Here is a 17467-nt window from a genome sequence, read left to right as displayed (position 1 = left end):
CTGCCATATTCCATCATATATGGTAGGTTACAGTTTTAAAGTGTGCCAGCCTGAGCTAGGACGATGAAAATATAAAATATTCTGCTAAATATTCATCAGTTATAAGACTTTCAAATGTTTCCTTACAGCAGAGCTAAAGTTTATGTTGCTTAAGGGCTGTATTAAGTATTACCATCACTCAGTATAGCCTCTCCCTTATACACCAGTCTCAGTAGTAGTAACCAGTTACCAGTAACCAGTGTACCAGTAGATGACTCACTACCAACCGTCTCTGCCTGAGTCAGTGGGAGCTAAGTCTTTCTCCTCAACTGGTGGAACAGATTGATCCAGTGAAGTGGATGAGGTCTCTTACCATCACTCAGTATAGCCTCTCCCTTCTACACCAGAAATGAAGTTTTATGAAGTTTTATTCATCATCATACAAAGGAAGAACACGAATTATGTAGAAAGAAGAGAACACACATACCTACACATACACACATCCATATATATATATATATGTCGTGCCGAATAGGCAGAACTTGCGATCTTGGCTTAAATAGCAACGCTAATCTTGCCATATAGGACAAGCGAAAATTTGTGTATGCAATAATTTCGCCAAAATAATTCTGAACCTAACGAAAAAAATGTATTTCATTGTGTTTATTTAGTATTAAATTATTGTAAACAAATCTAAAATATATTTAGTTGGGTTAGGCTAAAATAAATTGCTCTTGTTATAATAGGGTTAGGTAAGTTTTCTAAGATTCTTTTGGTGCAAAATTAATTTTTTTTTACATTAACATTAATGAAAAAATATATCTTTAAACATAGAGAAAATTTCAGAAAGGACTTAATTTTAAACGAGTTCTTGCTAATTGACCAGTTTTACATATTCGGCACGATATATATATATATATATATATATATATATATATATATATATATATATATATATATATATATTTATTTATGTGTGTGTGTGTGTGAGAAACTATGAGTGAGTATGCATCTACGTAAAAGTTAGCATAAATGTTCTCCTAATTATTGGGAACAAACCTGGGATGAATAATGGGGACAATCCTCTACCACAACAAAGTACATAAATTATTTACACAGTTACAAGTATAACATTCCACCAGGCCTGAAGTAACTAACAAATGAACATTCCACTACATCATGCTACCAGGCGTGTGCCTTCTCTCTTACGCAGAGCTGACATGTGGTATAGACAGAGCTAGGAGATTCACCCGTGATGACTGCGGTCATCTGCCCCCAAGTGACGATATCTCAACCAGATTCTGGCACTCAATGTATCAAATAATCTCTGGGACTTCTTTTTATGCTGCCATATACGTGGTTTTAGGATCGGAGGTTGTGTTAGATACCAGTGGTCTCGTGTTTAAGAGTCCCTTTATCTACCAGAACGGATATATCTCAGTAGTGTGGTTGTAAACATGGAGGGAGGGATCACCTTACTGTGGAAGAATCTCTTTGGGGCGCAACTAATTTCGTTCATGTTATGTAGAACTTAAGTTTTGTAGTTTAGTAGTTTTTCTTTGACATTGTAAGCAAGTTTTGGCGTTGTAAAGAATCTTTGGTACATTAGACACGATTTGGCAGTTGTCCATTACGATTTAACTTAGGTTTATAGACTGTATGGCTTTGAGGGTTATGATAAAAGATGCGGTATGAGAGCTGTGTGGCTGTGGGATGAGACAGTTGCGTCACAGTTGGTGGCTGCTGGCACAACCATGTCACAAATATGATGTAAAACCGTCCAGTTAGAACCCTCGTGGCTGAATGGTTACAGCGTCCCATCTGTACAATGTTTTCCACTGTAAACAAACTTAATTTCTTTATTCCATTCCTTTTTATTTTTATTCAGTGATTTCTTTTTCTCAAATTTGTATTTATGTATTTTTGTAGGCTCTCATGTATACTTGTATATGTGTATGTATCTTTCAGTGTGAGCACAGTGTTATATTTTGAAGGTTCGGGTGATGACCTTTGACCTCTCCCGACAGGTTCATCGTCATCGTCTTCCCGATGAGGTCACGTTCGTTGTGTACAATGAGTAACTGTCGGCGCTCCGTCCTCTTCGTGTGGGTGGCCTCCCTCCTGCTGGCCTGCCCCATCATCAAGGTCATGGTAGGTCAACTTGACTCGTGCTGGGTTATGGTAGGTTATGCTGGGTCATACTGGATCATGCTGGGTCATATTGGATCATGCTTGGTCATAGTAGGTCATAATGGATCATACTGGGTCGTGGTAGATCATAATGGATCATGGTAGGTCATACTGGATCATGCTGGGGCATAGTAGGTCATACTGCATCTCGCTGGGTCATACTGGATCATATTGGGCCATGCTGGATCATACTGGGCCACACTGGGGTCATGCTGGATCATACTGGGTTATACTGGGCCATGCTTGATCATACTGGGTCACGCTGGAGCATTCTGGACCATGCTGAGTCATGCTGGATCATACTAGGCCATGCTGGGTCATACTGGATCTTGCTGGGTCATATTGGATCATACTGGGTCATACTGGGCCATGTTTGATCATACTAGGTCATACTGGATCATACTAGGCCATGCTGGATCATACTGGGTCATGCTAGATCACACTAGGTCATACTGGATCATAGTAGGTCATGCTGGATCACACTAGATCATGCTGGATCATACTAGGTCATGCTGGATCACACTAGGTCATGCTGGATCATACTACGTCATGCTGGATCACACTAGGTCATGCTGGATCACACTAGGTCATGCTGGATCATACTAGGTCATGCTGGATCATACTAGCTCATGCTGGATCATACTAGGTCATGCTGGGTCATACTAGGCCATGCTGGATCATACTAGGTCATGCTGGGTCATACTAGGTCATTCTGGATCATACTAGGTCATGCTGGATCACACTAGGTCATGCTGGATCATACTAGGTCATGCAGGATCACACTAGGTCATGCTGGATCATACTAGGTCATGCAGGATCACACTAGGTCATGCTGGATCATACTAGGTCATGCTGGATCACACTAGGTAATGCTGGATCACACTACGTCATGCTGGACCAAACTAGGTCATGCTGGATTATACTAGGTCATGTTGGATCACACTAGGTCATGCTGGATCATACTAGGTCATGCTGGGTCATACTAGGCCATGCTGGGTCATACTAGGTCATGCTGGGTCATACTAGGTCATGCTGGGTCATACTACGTCATGCTGGGTCATACTAGACCATGCTGGATCATACTAGGTCATGATGGATCATACTAGGTCATGCTGGATCACACTAGGTCATGCTGGGTCATACTAGGCCATGCTGGGTCATACTAGACCATGCTGGGTCATACTAGGCCATGCTGGGTCATACTAGGTCATGCTGGGTCATACTAGGTCATGCTGGGTCATACTAGGTCATGCTGGGTCATACTAGGTCATGCTGGGTCATGCTAGGCCATGCTGGGTCATACTAGGCCATGCTGGGTCATACTAGGCCATGCTGGGTCATACTAGGTCATGCTGGGTCATACTAGGCCATGCTGGGTCATACTAGGTGATGCTGGGTCATATTAGGCCATGCTGGATCATGCTAGGTCATGCTGGGTCATACTGGGTCATGCTGGATCATACTAGGTCATGCTGGGTCACACTAGGTCATGCTGGATCATACTAGGCCATGCTGGGTCATACTAGGTGATGCTGGGTCATACTAGGCCATGCTGGATCATGCTAGGTCATGCTGGGTCATACTGGGTCATGCTGGATCATACTAGGTCATGCTGGGTCACACTAGGTCATGCTGGATCATACTAGGCCATGCTGGGTCATACTAGGTGATGCTGGGTCATACTAGGCCATGCTGGATCATGCTAGGTCATGCTGGATCATACTAGGTCATGCTGGGTCACACTAGGTCATGCTGGGTCACACTAGGTCATGCTGGATCATACTAGGTCATGCTGGGTCACACTAGGTCATGCTGGATCATACTAGGTCATGCTGGGTCATACTAGGTCATGCTGGGTCACACTAGGTCATGCTGGATCATACTAGGTCATGCAGGATCACACTAGGTCATGCTGGATCATACTAGGTCATGCTGGGTCACACTAGGTCATGCTGGGTCACACTAGGTCATGCTGGATCACACTAGGTCATGCTGGGTCACACTAGGTCATGCTGGGTCACACTAGGTCATGCTGGGTCATACTAGGTCATGCTGGGTCATACTAGGTCATGCTGGATCATACTAGGTCATGCAGGATCACACTAGGTCATGCTGGATCATACTAGGTCATGCTGGGTCACACTAGGTCATGCTGGATCATACTAGGTCATGCTGGGTCATACTGGGTCATGCTGGGTCACACTAGGTCATGCTGGATCATACTAGGTCATGCAGGATCATACTAGGTCATGCTGGATCATACTAGGTCATGCTGGATCATACTAGGTCATGCTGGGTCACACTAGGTCATGCTGGGTCACACTAGGTCATGCTGGATCACACTAGGTCATGCTGGGTCATACTGGGTCATGCTGGGTCACACTAGGTCATGCTGAATCACACTAGGTCATGCTGGATCACACTAGGTCATACTGGGTCATGCTGGGTCACACTAGGTCATGCTGGGTCACACTAGGTCATGCTGGATCACACTAGGTCATGCTGGATCACACTAGGTCATGCTGGGTCATGCTGGGTCACACTAGGTCATGCTGGGTCACACTAGGTCATGCTGGGTCATACTAGGTGATGCTGGGTCATACTAGGCCATGCTGGATCATGCTAGGTCATGCTGGGTCATACTGGGTCATGCTGGATCATACTAGGTCATGCTGGGTCACACTAGGTCATGCTGGATCACACTAGGCCATGCTGGATCACACTAGGTCATGCTGGATCACACTAGGTCATGCTGGATCACACTAGGTCATGCTGGATCATACTGGGTCATGCTGGATCATACTAGGTCATGCTGGGTCACACTAGGTCATGCTGGGTCACACTAGGTCATGCTGGATCACACTAGGCCATGCTGGGTCACACTAGGTCATGCTGGGTCACACTAGGTCATGCTGGATCACACTAGGTCATGCTGGATCACACTAGGTCATGCTGGGTCACACTAGGTCATGCTGGGTCACACTAGGTCATGCTGGATCATACTGGGTCATGCTGGATCATACTAGGTCATGCTGGGTCACACTAGGTCATGCTGGGTCACACTAGGTCATGCTGGATCATACTGGGTCATGCTGGATCATACTAGGTCATGCTGGGTCACACTAGGTCATGCTGGGTCACACTAGGTCATGCTGGGTCACACTAGGTCATGCTGGGTCACACTAGGTCATGCTGGGTCACACTAGGTCATGCTGGGACACACTAGGTTATGCTGGATCACACTAGGTCATGCTGGGTCATACTGGGTCACCATACACTGGGATAGGTCAATAATTGCACCGTAATATCAGCTTTATGGTCATAACTCACCTAGATCATTAACATTTCAAGGTAATCTTATAATGGAGAGGCTTCTTTTAAAAGCTGGTGATGAATCCTCTTACTGAGGCTTCCGCACCACTCCCTCCATTCCTCTTGCTTCCTCTCATTCTCTCTTCTTCTTCATTCCCTTTTCTCTTGCTTCCTCTCATTCTCTCTTCTGCTTCATTCCCTTGATTGCCTCCTCTCATTCTCAGGGATAAACCTATACATTATTCTCGCCTGCAGTGAGCTCCATAAACCTTGTTGGAACACGGTGAGCTGCTGGTAGAGCTGAAGGTGCTACTGGGAGAGCTGGAGGTGTTGCTGGTGGTGCTGCTGGTAGAGTTGGAGATGCTGCTGGGAGAGCTGGAGGTGCTGCTGGTAGTGCTGCTGGGAGAGATGGAGGGGCTGCTGGGAGAGCTGGAGGTGCTGCTGAGAGAGCTGCTGGTGGTGCTGCTGGTAGTGCTTGTGGTGCTTCTGGGAGTGCTGGAGGTGCTGCTGGTAGTTCTGGTGATGCTTCTGGCAATGCTGGAGATGCTGCTGGTGCTTCTGGTAGTTCTGGTGATGTTTCTGCTATTGCTGGAGATGATGCCGGTGCTTCTGATGGTGCTGGTGGTGCTTCCGGGAGCGCTGGAGGTGCTGCTGCTGGTGTTTCTGGTGGTGCCGGTGGCTTACCAACAGTGTGAGGGATGACACACATTCGTAAGACTTGACTTGTCTTTACTGCCGTGAAGTTTCAACTGTACAACAAACTTCTTCAGTTGAATACAAATGAAGGTGAGAAGTATCAGCAGTGAAGTGTTGCGGACGTGTCTTATTCAACGATTGTTGCAGACGCGTCTTATTCAACGATTGTTGCAGACGCGTCTTATTCAACGATTGTTGCAGACTCGTCTTATTCAACGAGTGTTGCAGACGCGTCTTATTCAACTAGTGTTGCAGACGCGTCTTATTCAACTAGTGTTGCAGACGCGTCTTATTCAACGAGTGTTGCAGACGCGTCTTATTCAACGAGTGTTGCAGACGCGTCTTATTCAACGAGTGTTGCAGACGCGTCTTATTCAAAAAGTGTTGCAGACGCGTCTTATTCAACTAGTGTTGCAGACGCGTCTTATTCAACGATTGTTGCAGACGCGTCTTATTCAACGATTGTTGCAGACGCGTCTTATTCAACGATTGTTGCAGACGCGTCTTATTCAACGATTGTTGCAGACGCGTCTTATTCAACGATTGTTGCAGACGCGTCTTATTCAACTAGTGTTGCAGACGCGTCTTATTCAACTAGTGTTGCAGACGCGTCTTATTCAACTAGTGTTGCAGACGCGTCTTATTCAACGAGTGTTGCAGACGCGTCTTATTCAACGATTGTTGCAGACGCGTCTTATTCAACGATTGTTGCAGACGCGTCTTAGTCAACGAGTGTTGCAGACGCGTCTTATTCAACGAGTGTTGCAGACGCGTCTTATTCAACGAGTGTTGCAGACGCGTCTTATTCAACGATTGTTGCAGACGCGTCTTATTCAACGATTGTTTCAGGCGCGTCTTATTCAACGAGTGTTGCAGACGCGTCTTAGTCAACGATTGTTGCAGACGCGTCTTATTCAACGATTGTTGCAGACGCGTCTTCAACGAGTGTTGCAGACGCGTCTTATTCAACGAGTGTTGCAGACGCGTCTTATTCAACTAGTGTTGCAGACGCGTCTTAGTCAACTAGTGTTGCAGAAGCGTCTTATTCAACTAGTGTTGCAGACGCGTCTTATTCAACTAGTGTTGCAGACGCGTCTTATTCAACGAGTGTTGTAGATGCGTCTTATTCAACGATTGTTGCAGACGCGTCTTATTCAACGATTGTTGCAGACGCGTCTTATTCAACGATTGTTGCAGACGCGTCTTATTCAACGATTGTTGCAGACGCGTCTTATTCAACGATTGTTGCAGACGCGTCTTATTCAACGATTGTTGCAGACGCGTCTTATTCAACGATTGTTGCAGACGCGTCTTATTCAACGATTGTTGCAGACGCGTCTTATTCAACGATTGTTGCAGACGCGTCTTATTCAACGATTGTTGCAGACGCGTCTTATTCAACGATTGTTGCAGACGCGTCTTATTCAACTAGTGTTGCAGACGCGTCTTATTCAACTAGTGTTGCAGACGTGTCTTATTCAACTAGTATTGCAGACGTGTCTTATTCAACGAGTGTTGTAGATGCGTCTTATTCATCAAGTGTTGCAGATGTTTCTTATCACTGTTGCATATTTATCTTATTCACAAAGTGCTGCAGACATGTCTTATTCAAGGAGTGTTGCAAACGTGTCTTACTCATCAAGTGTTGCAGAGTGTCTTATTCAACGAGTGTTGTAGATGCGTCTTATTCAACGAGTGTTGTAGATGCGTCTTATTCATCGTGTTGCAGATGTTTCTTATCACTGTTGCATATTTATCTTACAAAGTGCTGCAGACATGTCTTATTCAAGGAGCGTTGCAAACGTGTCTTACTCATCAAGTGTTGCAGAGTGTCTTATTCAACGAGTATTATAGATGTATCATTCATTGTGTTGCAGATGTGTGTTATTCATCGTGTTGCAGATGTGTGTTATTCATCAGCTTGTCAGTATTGTACACCAGTGTTATGATGACAGTAGTGTGAGTATAAGAGACTACCATCTCACTGTCTTACCTCTGTCTCAAGACTTAAAAGTACGAGGAGGTGATGGGGTCAAATACCTCTTGGTGCATCGTTTGTGTTATGGGGAAGGAATGGGGTAAAAGTAAAGGAAGTACCCATCTCATCCAGTGGAAGAAGTCGAGGTTGGTTCATTACCACCTCAGCTTCCTCACTTGCTTCCAATCTCGTAAATTGCAGTGCAATGGATGGAGAGGAAGTGGGTCGGTTGTAGTGGGTGGAGAGGTGGGTTATGGAGGGATGGTTTGTGGTGGGGAGGGGTTGAGGGGAGGGGCAAGGAAGTCAAGGGACTGAAGGAAGCAAACTCTTAAAGTTTCAGGAGATTGTCAGAGTCTGTGTAGCTTTGACCATGCTGAAGTTCCTGAGGATAGTTGACAAGACTCGTAGCTACACTTACCTGAAGTGTAAGTGTGTGTGTGTGTGTGTGTGTGTGTGTGTGTGTGTGTGTGTGTGTGTGTGTGTGCATAATTACCTATCATAGCTACAGGAGCAGAGTATTGTTCGTCGTATTCACGTCTTCACTAACTTCTTAGTTATGGAATAGTAAAAGAAAACATCTCACGGTTGTAGCAGTTACTTCCCCTCCTTCAGTTATAGCGCTTACTGTCTTCTTCTGTTGTAACACTTATTGCTGCCTCCTTCAATTGTTGCATTTACTGCCTCCTTCAATTGTAACACTGCCTCCTTCAATTGTTGCATTTACTGCCTCCTTCAATTGTAACACTGCCTCCTTCAATTGTTGCATTTACTGCCTCCTTCAATTGTAACACTGCCTCCTTCAATTGTAACACTGCCTCCTTCAATTGTAGCATTTACTTCCTCCTTCAATTGTAACACTGCCTCCTTCAATTGTAGCATTTACTGCCTCATTCAATTGTAGCACTTGCTGCCTCTTTCAACTGTGGTACTTGCTGCCTCCTTCAACTGTAGCACTTGCTGCCTTCCTCAGTTGTAGCACTTACTGCCTCCTTCAAATTATTCCACAGATCAACCACTGTCTTCTACTCCACTTTTTCCCCTCAGTGTACATCTGCTGCTTCTTATCCCTGCTGCAGGTACAAAGAAGCCCTCTTTCATGCCTTTTTATGTTAACATGTCCTTTTATATATGTTGGTAGAATTACCGATAATATGTAAAGTAAAAAAACACAAGTGCAACTAATGTGACATTTTATTGTGGCAACGTTTCGCTCTCAAGGAGCTTGGTCAAGCCGTTACAAACGGTACATGGACACAGAGGGTATATATAGGCTTAGAGTGAGGTGCAATACTAGTGGTGGTAGTAGTAGTAGTAGTAGTAGTGAGATAAGTTGTAGAAGTAATACAATATGGTAGAACAGTTAACTTTCACATGAGTAAAAGGATATAAAAGCTATTACTTGGGTAACATAAAAATAGGTTACACACACACACATACATGTATTTCTATTGGAGGCTGGATTAGAGAAGGCCTGTTTCAATTTTCATCCTCTGTAATGTGCTTGTGTAGCATTAGCAGGAGAGACTATGTGATGGCAAAGTTTACTGTTTTCAGGAGGATTCTTGCTAAGACTTCAGAGATGGTGAAGCTGCCTTGGTTTTGTTTAGCTGTATTAAAAACAGCGATTATTGCTGATTCAAGGCACTTTCGTCTGCGGAAATTAGTTTCTTTGATCACTAATTGGGCTTCCCTGAATTTCAAGAGATAATTGGTGGAATTTTGATGTACGCAGGCGTTGTTCAAGTTATCGTTCCTACATGCATAAATATGTTCATTGAGGCGGGTTACGAGGTTTCTTGCTGTTTCACCAATATAAACCCTGTCGCAGCCTGCAAAGGGTATAGTGTAAACCCCTGCGGTGACTGGTTCATGGTGCTTGGATTTTGTCCTGGTTAGGTCCTTACTTGATGTGCTGGAAGCGACGGCGACTCTAGTGTTAGCTTGTGCAAGTACTATAGAAACGTTCAAAGCAACCTGGCTGTTGGGAAGAATTATGACTTTGTTAGGAGTGGTGTTGGTGCGTGGAGAACTAATGTTTTGAAGAGTTCTTTTCTTGCAGTCTTTGATGAAAAAGGAAGGAAAATGTAAATCAGTGAAGGTTTGGTGAATGTATGTACATTCCTCGTCAAGAAACTCAGTCTTGAGTTTCTTGACGAATTTTAAGTTAACATGTATTTTATGCTGCTAGCATGTCTTTTTATGTTAACATGTCTTTTTATGTTAACATGTCTTTTTATGTTAACATGTCTTTTTATGTTAACATGTCTTTTTATGTTAATGTGTCTTTTATGCTGTTAACATGTCTTTTATGCTGTTAACATGTCTTTTATGCTGTTAACACGTCTTTTTATGTTAACACGTCTTTTTATGTTGTTAACACGTCTTTATATGTTGTTAACACGTCTTTTTATGTTAACATGTCTTTTTATGTTAATGTGTCTTTTATGCTGTTAACATGTCTTTTATGCTGTTAACACGTCTTTTTATGTTAACACGTCTTTTTATGTTGTTAACACGTCTTTATATGTTGTTAACACGTCTTTTTATGTTAACACGTCTTTATATGTTGTTAACACGTATTTTTATGTTAACACGTCTTTATATGTTGTTAACACGTATTTTTATGTTAACACGTCTTTATATGTTGTTAACACGTATTTTTATGTTAACACGTCTTTATATGTTGTTAACACGTATTTTTATGTTAACACGTCTTTATATGTTGTTAACACGTATTTTTATGTTAACACGTCTTTTATGCTGGAAATATATCTTTTAAGTTTTTAACATGTCTTTTATTCTGTTAACGTGTCTTTTATGGTTTTAACATGTCTTTTATACTGTCAGCATGTCTTTCACCTCCTGTCAGCCAGCATGGACATCTTCAGAGCCTTCAGACTTTCATTATATCTGCTGCCAAACTCGTCTGCCAGGTCAAACTCGTCTGCCAGGTCAAACTCGTCTACCAGGTCAAACATGTCAGAGAGGTGTTTGGCTGGCTGGATGGATGAATGGCTGGCTGGTAGCCTGACTGGTAGGCTGACTGGCTGGCTGGCTGTCCGGACACCTTCATCTTATTTCCTTGTCATTACCTAGACAATTGCATTTTTCGTGCATGTTTGTACTTGGTCTCTGCACTCTGGTTGCTGCTGTGTAAGACATTCCTGGTTGCTAATGTGTAGGACATTCCTGGTTGCTGCTGTGTAAGACATTCCTGGTTGCTGCTGTTTTAAACACTGGTCTACGTGCTATAAACATTGATCTCCGTGCTATAAACACTGGTCTCCGTGCTATAAACATTGGTCTCCTTGCTATAAGCATTGTCTCCGTGCTATAAACATTGGCCTCCGTGCTGTAAACAGAGAATGGAGGTGTTAAGTCGCGGGTGCTGGACTACTGGAATGTGCTCGCTACAACTCCAGTACTTCTTTAATATGTTGATTTATGGTTCCTGAACCTCTATGAGAGGAAGAATTGGACACGTGTACAACATCTGGGTGTCTGCTTGTATATATCCATATGCTGCACCTGTGTCCAGTTCTTCAGCTTGTCGGTATTGTGTATCATGGATATATAACTCTTGGGCGGGTCGAGCTCTAGCTCTTGGGTCTCTTCTGGGTCTTCAGCTACTGCTGCTCTGCCACTTGAAAATCTGAAGGCTCAGTTAGAGCGCATCATGCGTTCGTTAAGGTTCTGGGGTTCAAGACAGAGTTTTCTAGGGTCATACAGCCATCGAAATAATAATAATAATAATCTTTATTTCTACAAGTACATGTATAAGGTATACAGGCCTAGATGGCATCAGTGACTTACTACTATATAGGAAGCTCCTTCTTATGCAGAGTATTTCGGGAAAATTAGGTCAGTTTTGGCCCCAGGATGCGAGCCATATCAGTCGACTAACACCCAGGTACCTATTTTACTGATAGGTGAACATGGACAGCAGGTGTCTTAAGGAAACACGTTCTGTTTCCACCCGTATCAGGGATCAAACCACGGACCTCAGTGTGTGAGCTGAGTGCGCTACCAATCGAGTTCATTTATTTTTAGATACCCTTAAGAGGTTGCCCGAATATTTTTTCGTAGGTAAGAGGACACAGATGCAACTAATGTGGCATTTTATTGTGGCAACGTTTCGCTCTCCAGGAGCTTTGTCAAGCTTTGCAACATCTTGACAAAACTCCTGGAGAGTGAAACATTGCCACAATAAAATGTCACATTAGTTGCACTTGTATTCCTTTACTTAACACCTATTTTATTACTTAAAGCCAGTCAGTCTTTGAAAAAAGCTTAAAGTCTCGGGAGGACAAGACGTCTTCTCAATCAAATACCATTAACCTTATTATCAATATAATATCATTATAGGTAAAACCGTCTAGAAGCAAACATTAGGAAATCATTTCAACCATTTTCTGGTAAAAGTGGTCAGGATTCTGGGGAAAATTCATTTTAATTTTACCCAGGATGTTAATTACAGGAAGTTCAAACAGTTGAACTCTGGAGTGGCGAGGCAATACAGCCTCCCACCACCTCATTATCCCTGACTGATTACCTAACTCACACCTAACCTTTGAAATAGAAACTAATGGTTCAGGTTAATTAAGCCAGGTTTGAGCTTCTGAAACCCATTGATTCATTGCAATTTTTTCTCCTCTGAAGACCGATTGTGAACTCGGCTGTTTGTGTATTCTGGGTTGAGCTACGGCTCTCCATTCCGCCTCTCAACCTTCCATCAACTGGAATATTTGATTTGTAATACGTTTTATAATCAGTTGTTCCTGCTCTTGAATCCATGTATTAAATCTACCTTCGTTGCCTCTTTCTGTAGAACTCTCTCTCTCTTCTCACATTGTAGAGCTCTTGTTTCTCTCTTCTTACACTGTAGAGCTCTGTTTTATCTCTTCTTACTCTATAGAGCTCTGTTTTCTCTCCCTGTATAGTGTAGAGCTCTGTTTAGCATACATTTAGTTCATTTGGTCATGTAGCTTTCCTCTGTGTCCTCTCGTTCGTGTTGCCCTGTATTTTGATCATCTTTCTTCTGAAACTCTTCTCTGGTGAGGTCAAGTTCATATATATATATATATATATATATATATATATATATATATATATATATATATATATATATATATATATATATATGATGTCCAGGCGGACATCAACCAAATCTTTCAGTGGGCTGCAGAAAACAATATGAAGATCAACGATGAGAAATTTCAATTACTCAGATATGGTAAACACGAGGAAATTAAATCTTCATCAGAGTACAAAACAAATTCTGGCCACAAAATAGAGCGAAACACCAACGTCAAAGACCTGGGAGTGATCATGTCGGAGGATCTCACCTTCAAGACCATAACATTGTATCAATCGCATCTGCTAGAAAAATGACAGGATGGATAATGAGAACCTTCAAAACTAGGGAGGCCAAGCCCATATACACCTGGAAAATCCTAGAGGGACTAGTACCGAACTTGCACACGAAAATCACTCACTACGAAAGCAAAAGACTTGGCAGACGATGCAACATCCCCCCAATGAAAAGCAGGGGTGTCACTAGCACGTTAAGAGACCATACAATAAGTGTCAGGGGCCCGAGACTGTTCAACTGCCTCCCAGCATACATAAGGGGGATTACCAACAGACCCCTGGCAGTCTTCAAGCTGGCACTGGACAAGCACCTAAAGTCGGTTCCTGATCAGCCGGGCTGTGGCTCGTACGTTGGTTTGCGTGCAGCCAGCAGCAACAGCCTGGTTGATCAGGCTCTGATCCACCAGGAGGCCTGGTCACAGACCGGGCCACGGGGGCGTTGACCCCCGGAACTCTCTCCAGGTAAACTCCAGGTAATAGTTCATATCTTTGAGGTCCTGCTGTTAACCTCAAGACTGCGGTAGTTAACACGTGCTTCTAGGCTGAGGGACTGATTCCCTCATCTAGTTCTCCAGTCTTCTGTATTCTATTGATCAAGCCAAATGTTACAATACACAGATATCCCGCACATGTAAGAGAGGAGCTTACGACGACATTGTAAATGGTCCAAGTTGGACCCACACGTCGTCGTAGGCTCCTCTGTCTCCTATGTGAGGGTTATTTATGTATTGTTCCAGTCACGGTATTGTGCCTTTTTTTCCTTTATACCCAGATGTTGCACGTGTGTCTAATTTATCATATCTAAGTTTTTCGTAAAGTGTTGTTGTGGTCGACTATGTTAGGTCCTCACGCTGCTCCCGTGTGCTTGACAATTTGTTGTGTGTGCATGTTCGTAGTGGACAGCGTTTTAAATGTTCTCATATTTACCTTCCTGACTAGAGTCCTTATATTTGATATCTGGTTCGTGTGTACCATAGGAAAATGGTTTTATGCAAGACTCCTCGTAGTTCATCCTCAACTATATATTTAGAGACCTCTAGATTTCTTGGATCTTGTGACCTCGTTGGCGCTGTGTACTCTAGAACGGGTCTACCAGGTATTGTGTCAAGAGTCGTTCAGGATTCTTCATTGAGGTTTCCGAAAGGCAGAAGCTTTGATATGCTGGTCTCGCATATGCTGGGATATAATATTAATATGTATCTCTGACGGTGTACATGGCGTCATTTTATCTCCGAGAGTATTCTCCTTGCAGAAAATCAAAATATTTTCCACCCATACTGCATTCCGTCCCCGGTCTTCTTTCAACCCCTGATTAATGCCACGTTGTTCAGTAGCCTACCCATGTAGTGTATCAGTCTTGTAGGTCGTCTGGGACTTTTCCTATTATTATTCTCACTGGCTTCAAATCATTACAAGCCTCTATTTGAATGATCCTTCAGTGTTTTATAAACAGTTATTGTTGTACCACAGATTCTTAGGTAATTTTAGTTGTAACTCTGTCCTATCCTGATGTCCACGCTTCGTAACAGCACTGTTACACTGTCCTGACCTGATATCACCCTTCGTAACACTCATTTGCAACTAGTAACAAACCTTCCCTGCGACTCGAATTTCTTCCCTGGCAGTCTCAGATCTTCCCTGCCACTCTCAGATCTTTCCTGCCAATCTTTGATCTCTTCCTCGGAACAATTTGCATGATGTCTCACTTGGCACAAATATTGTGGAAATTGAAAAATTGATTTAGTCTTTCCTTGTCATGATTTAAGTAATATGGGAATGATGGTTGATGACAGTAGCAAGCTGAGAATGATAGTGGAAAATTGATAACTTATGAATCAGTGTGTGCTTAAAGTGCTGAATAAGTACACAGTTCTGATGCTTAAAGTGCTGAATAAGTACACAGTTCTGGTGCATAAAGTGCTGAATAAGTACACAGTTCTGGTGCTTAAAGTGTTGAATAAGTACACAGTTCTGGTGCTTAAAGTGTTGAATAAGTACACAGTTCTGGTGCTTAAAGTGTTAAATAAGTACACAGTTTTAGGGCTTAAAGTGCTAAGTAAACAAACGGGTTAAGTGTTTTTGTTATAAAAACAGATCGCTACTAAACTGTGACTTATTACAGATATTAAACAAACAAAACAAGAAACATGGCGCTGTATTGTTTATGCCAGTGATTTGTTTGTTGACATTTCTGTATCATACGTACAACAACAACAACAACAACGACAACAACAACAGCAGCAGCAGCAATGACAATAACGGCAACAGTGGCAGAAACAACAGTATCAACTATGACAATAGCAACAACAGCAGCAATAATAACAGTAGCAACATCAGCAACAACGACAACATCAGTAGCAACATCAACATCAGCAACAACGACAACATCAGTAGCAACATCAACATCAGCAACAACGACAACATCAGTAGCAACATCAACATCAGCAACAACGACAACATCAGTAGCAACATCAACATCAGCAACAACGACAACATCAGTAGCAACATCAACATCAGCAACAACGACAACATCAGTAGCAACATCAACATCAGCAACAACGACAACATCAGTAGCAACATCAACATCAGCAACAACGACAACATCAGTAGCAACATCAACATCAGCAACAACGACAACATCAGTAGCAACATCAACATCAGCAACAACGACAACATCAGTAGCAACATCAACATCAGCAACAACGACATCAGTAGCAACATCAACATCAGCAACAACGACAACATCAGTAGCAACATCAACATCAGCAACAACGACAACATCAGTAGCAACATCAACATCAGCAACAACGACATCAGTAGCAACATCAACATCAGCAACAACGACAACATCAGTAGCAACATCAACATCAGCAACAACGACAACATCAGTAGCAACATCAACATCAGCAACAACGACAACAACAGTAGCAATATCAGCAACAGTGACAATAACGACAAGAACAACAGCGGTAGCAACATCAGCAACAATGACGACAATAACAGCAGCAGCAACAACAACAACAACAACAAACACCCATAATAAGACTCGCCTATTTTTTCTTTAGCATTTCATTAATGCATAATTTAACTTTAATACAAAGACTCTCTCTCTCTCTCTCTCTCTCTCTCTCTCTCTCTCTCTCTCTCTCTCTCATTGGACAGCATTTTTCCAATATAGCCATAATTAAATTAAAAGAAGCTTTAGTAAATCGCCAAATAAATAAAGACAACAGTTTGTAACAGAAACGAGTTAAAGGGGAAGGCAGCCATGACCAGAGGAAGGCAGCCATGACCAGAGGAAGGCAGCCATGACTGGAGGAAGGCAGCCATGACCAGAGGAAGGCAGCCATGACTGGAGGAAGGCAGCCATGACCAGAGGAAGGCAGCCATGACCAGAGGAAGGCAGCCATGACCAGAGGAAGGCAGCCATGACCAGAGGAAGGCAGCCATGACTGGAGGAAGGCAGCCATGACCAGAGGAAGGCAGCCATGACCAGAGGAAGGCAGCCATGACCAGAGGAAGGCAGCCATGACCAGAGGAAGGCAGCCATGACCAGAGGAAGGCAGCCATGACCAGAGGAAGGCAGCCATGACCAGAGGAAGGCAGCCATGACCAGAGGAAGGCAGCCATGACCAGAGGAAGGCAGCCATGACCAGAGGAAGGCAGCCATGACCAGAGGAAGGCAGCCATGACCAGAGGAAGGCAGCCATGACTGGAGGTAGGCAGCCATGACCAGAGGAAGGCAGCCATGACCAGAGGAAGGCAGCCATGACCAGAGGAAGGCAGCCATGACCAGAGGAAGGCAGCCATGACCAGAGGAAGGCAGCCATGACTAGAGGAAGGCAGCCATGACCAGAGGAAGGCAGCCATGACCAGAGGAAGGCAGCCATGACCAGAGGAAGGCAGCCATGACCAGAGGAAGGCAGCCATGACCAGAGGAAG

General features: G+C 43.4%; 1 protein-coding gene across 1 annotated transcript in view; it reads left to right on the top strand.

Moving 5' to 3' along the window:
* LOC128698102 (galanin receptor 2b-like) overlaps window positions 1–17467 on the top strand; it is a 774594-nt gene that overhangs the window by 701950 nt on the left and 55177 nt on the right. Inside the window, exon 5 of the mRNA XM_053790210.2 lies at window positions 2007–2130. Coding sequence (XP_053646185.1) covers window positions 2007–2130 — 124 coding nt within the window. The remainder of the gene's footprint in view (window positions 1–2006; window positions 2131–17467) is intronic.

This window comes from Cherax quadricarinatus, chromosome 58 (assembly GCF_038502225.1).
Source record: "Cherax quadricarinatus isolate ZL_2023a chromosome 58, ASM3850222v1, whole genome shotgun sequence".
Taxonomy (NCBI): domain Eukaryota; kingdom Metazoa; phylum Arthropoda; class Malacostraca; order Decapoda; family Parastacidae; genus Cherax; species Cherax quadricarinatus.
Note: the sequence above shows the minus strand (reverse complement) of the source record. Positions and strands in the feature narration are given on the sequence as shown.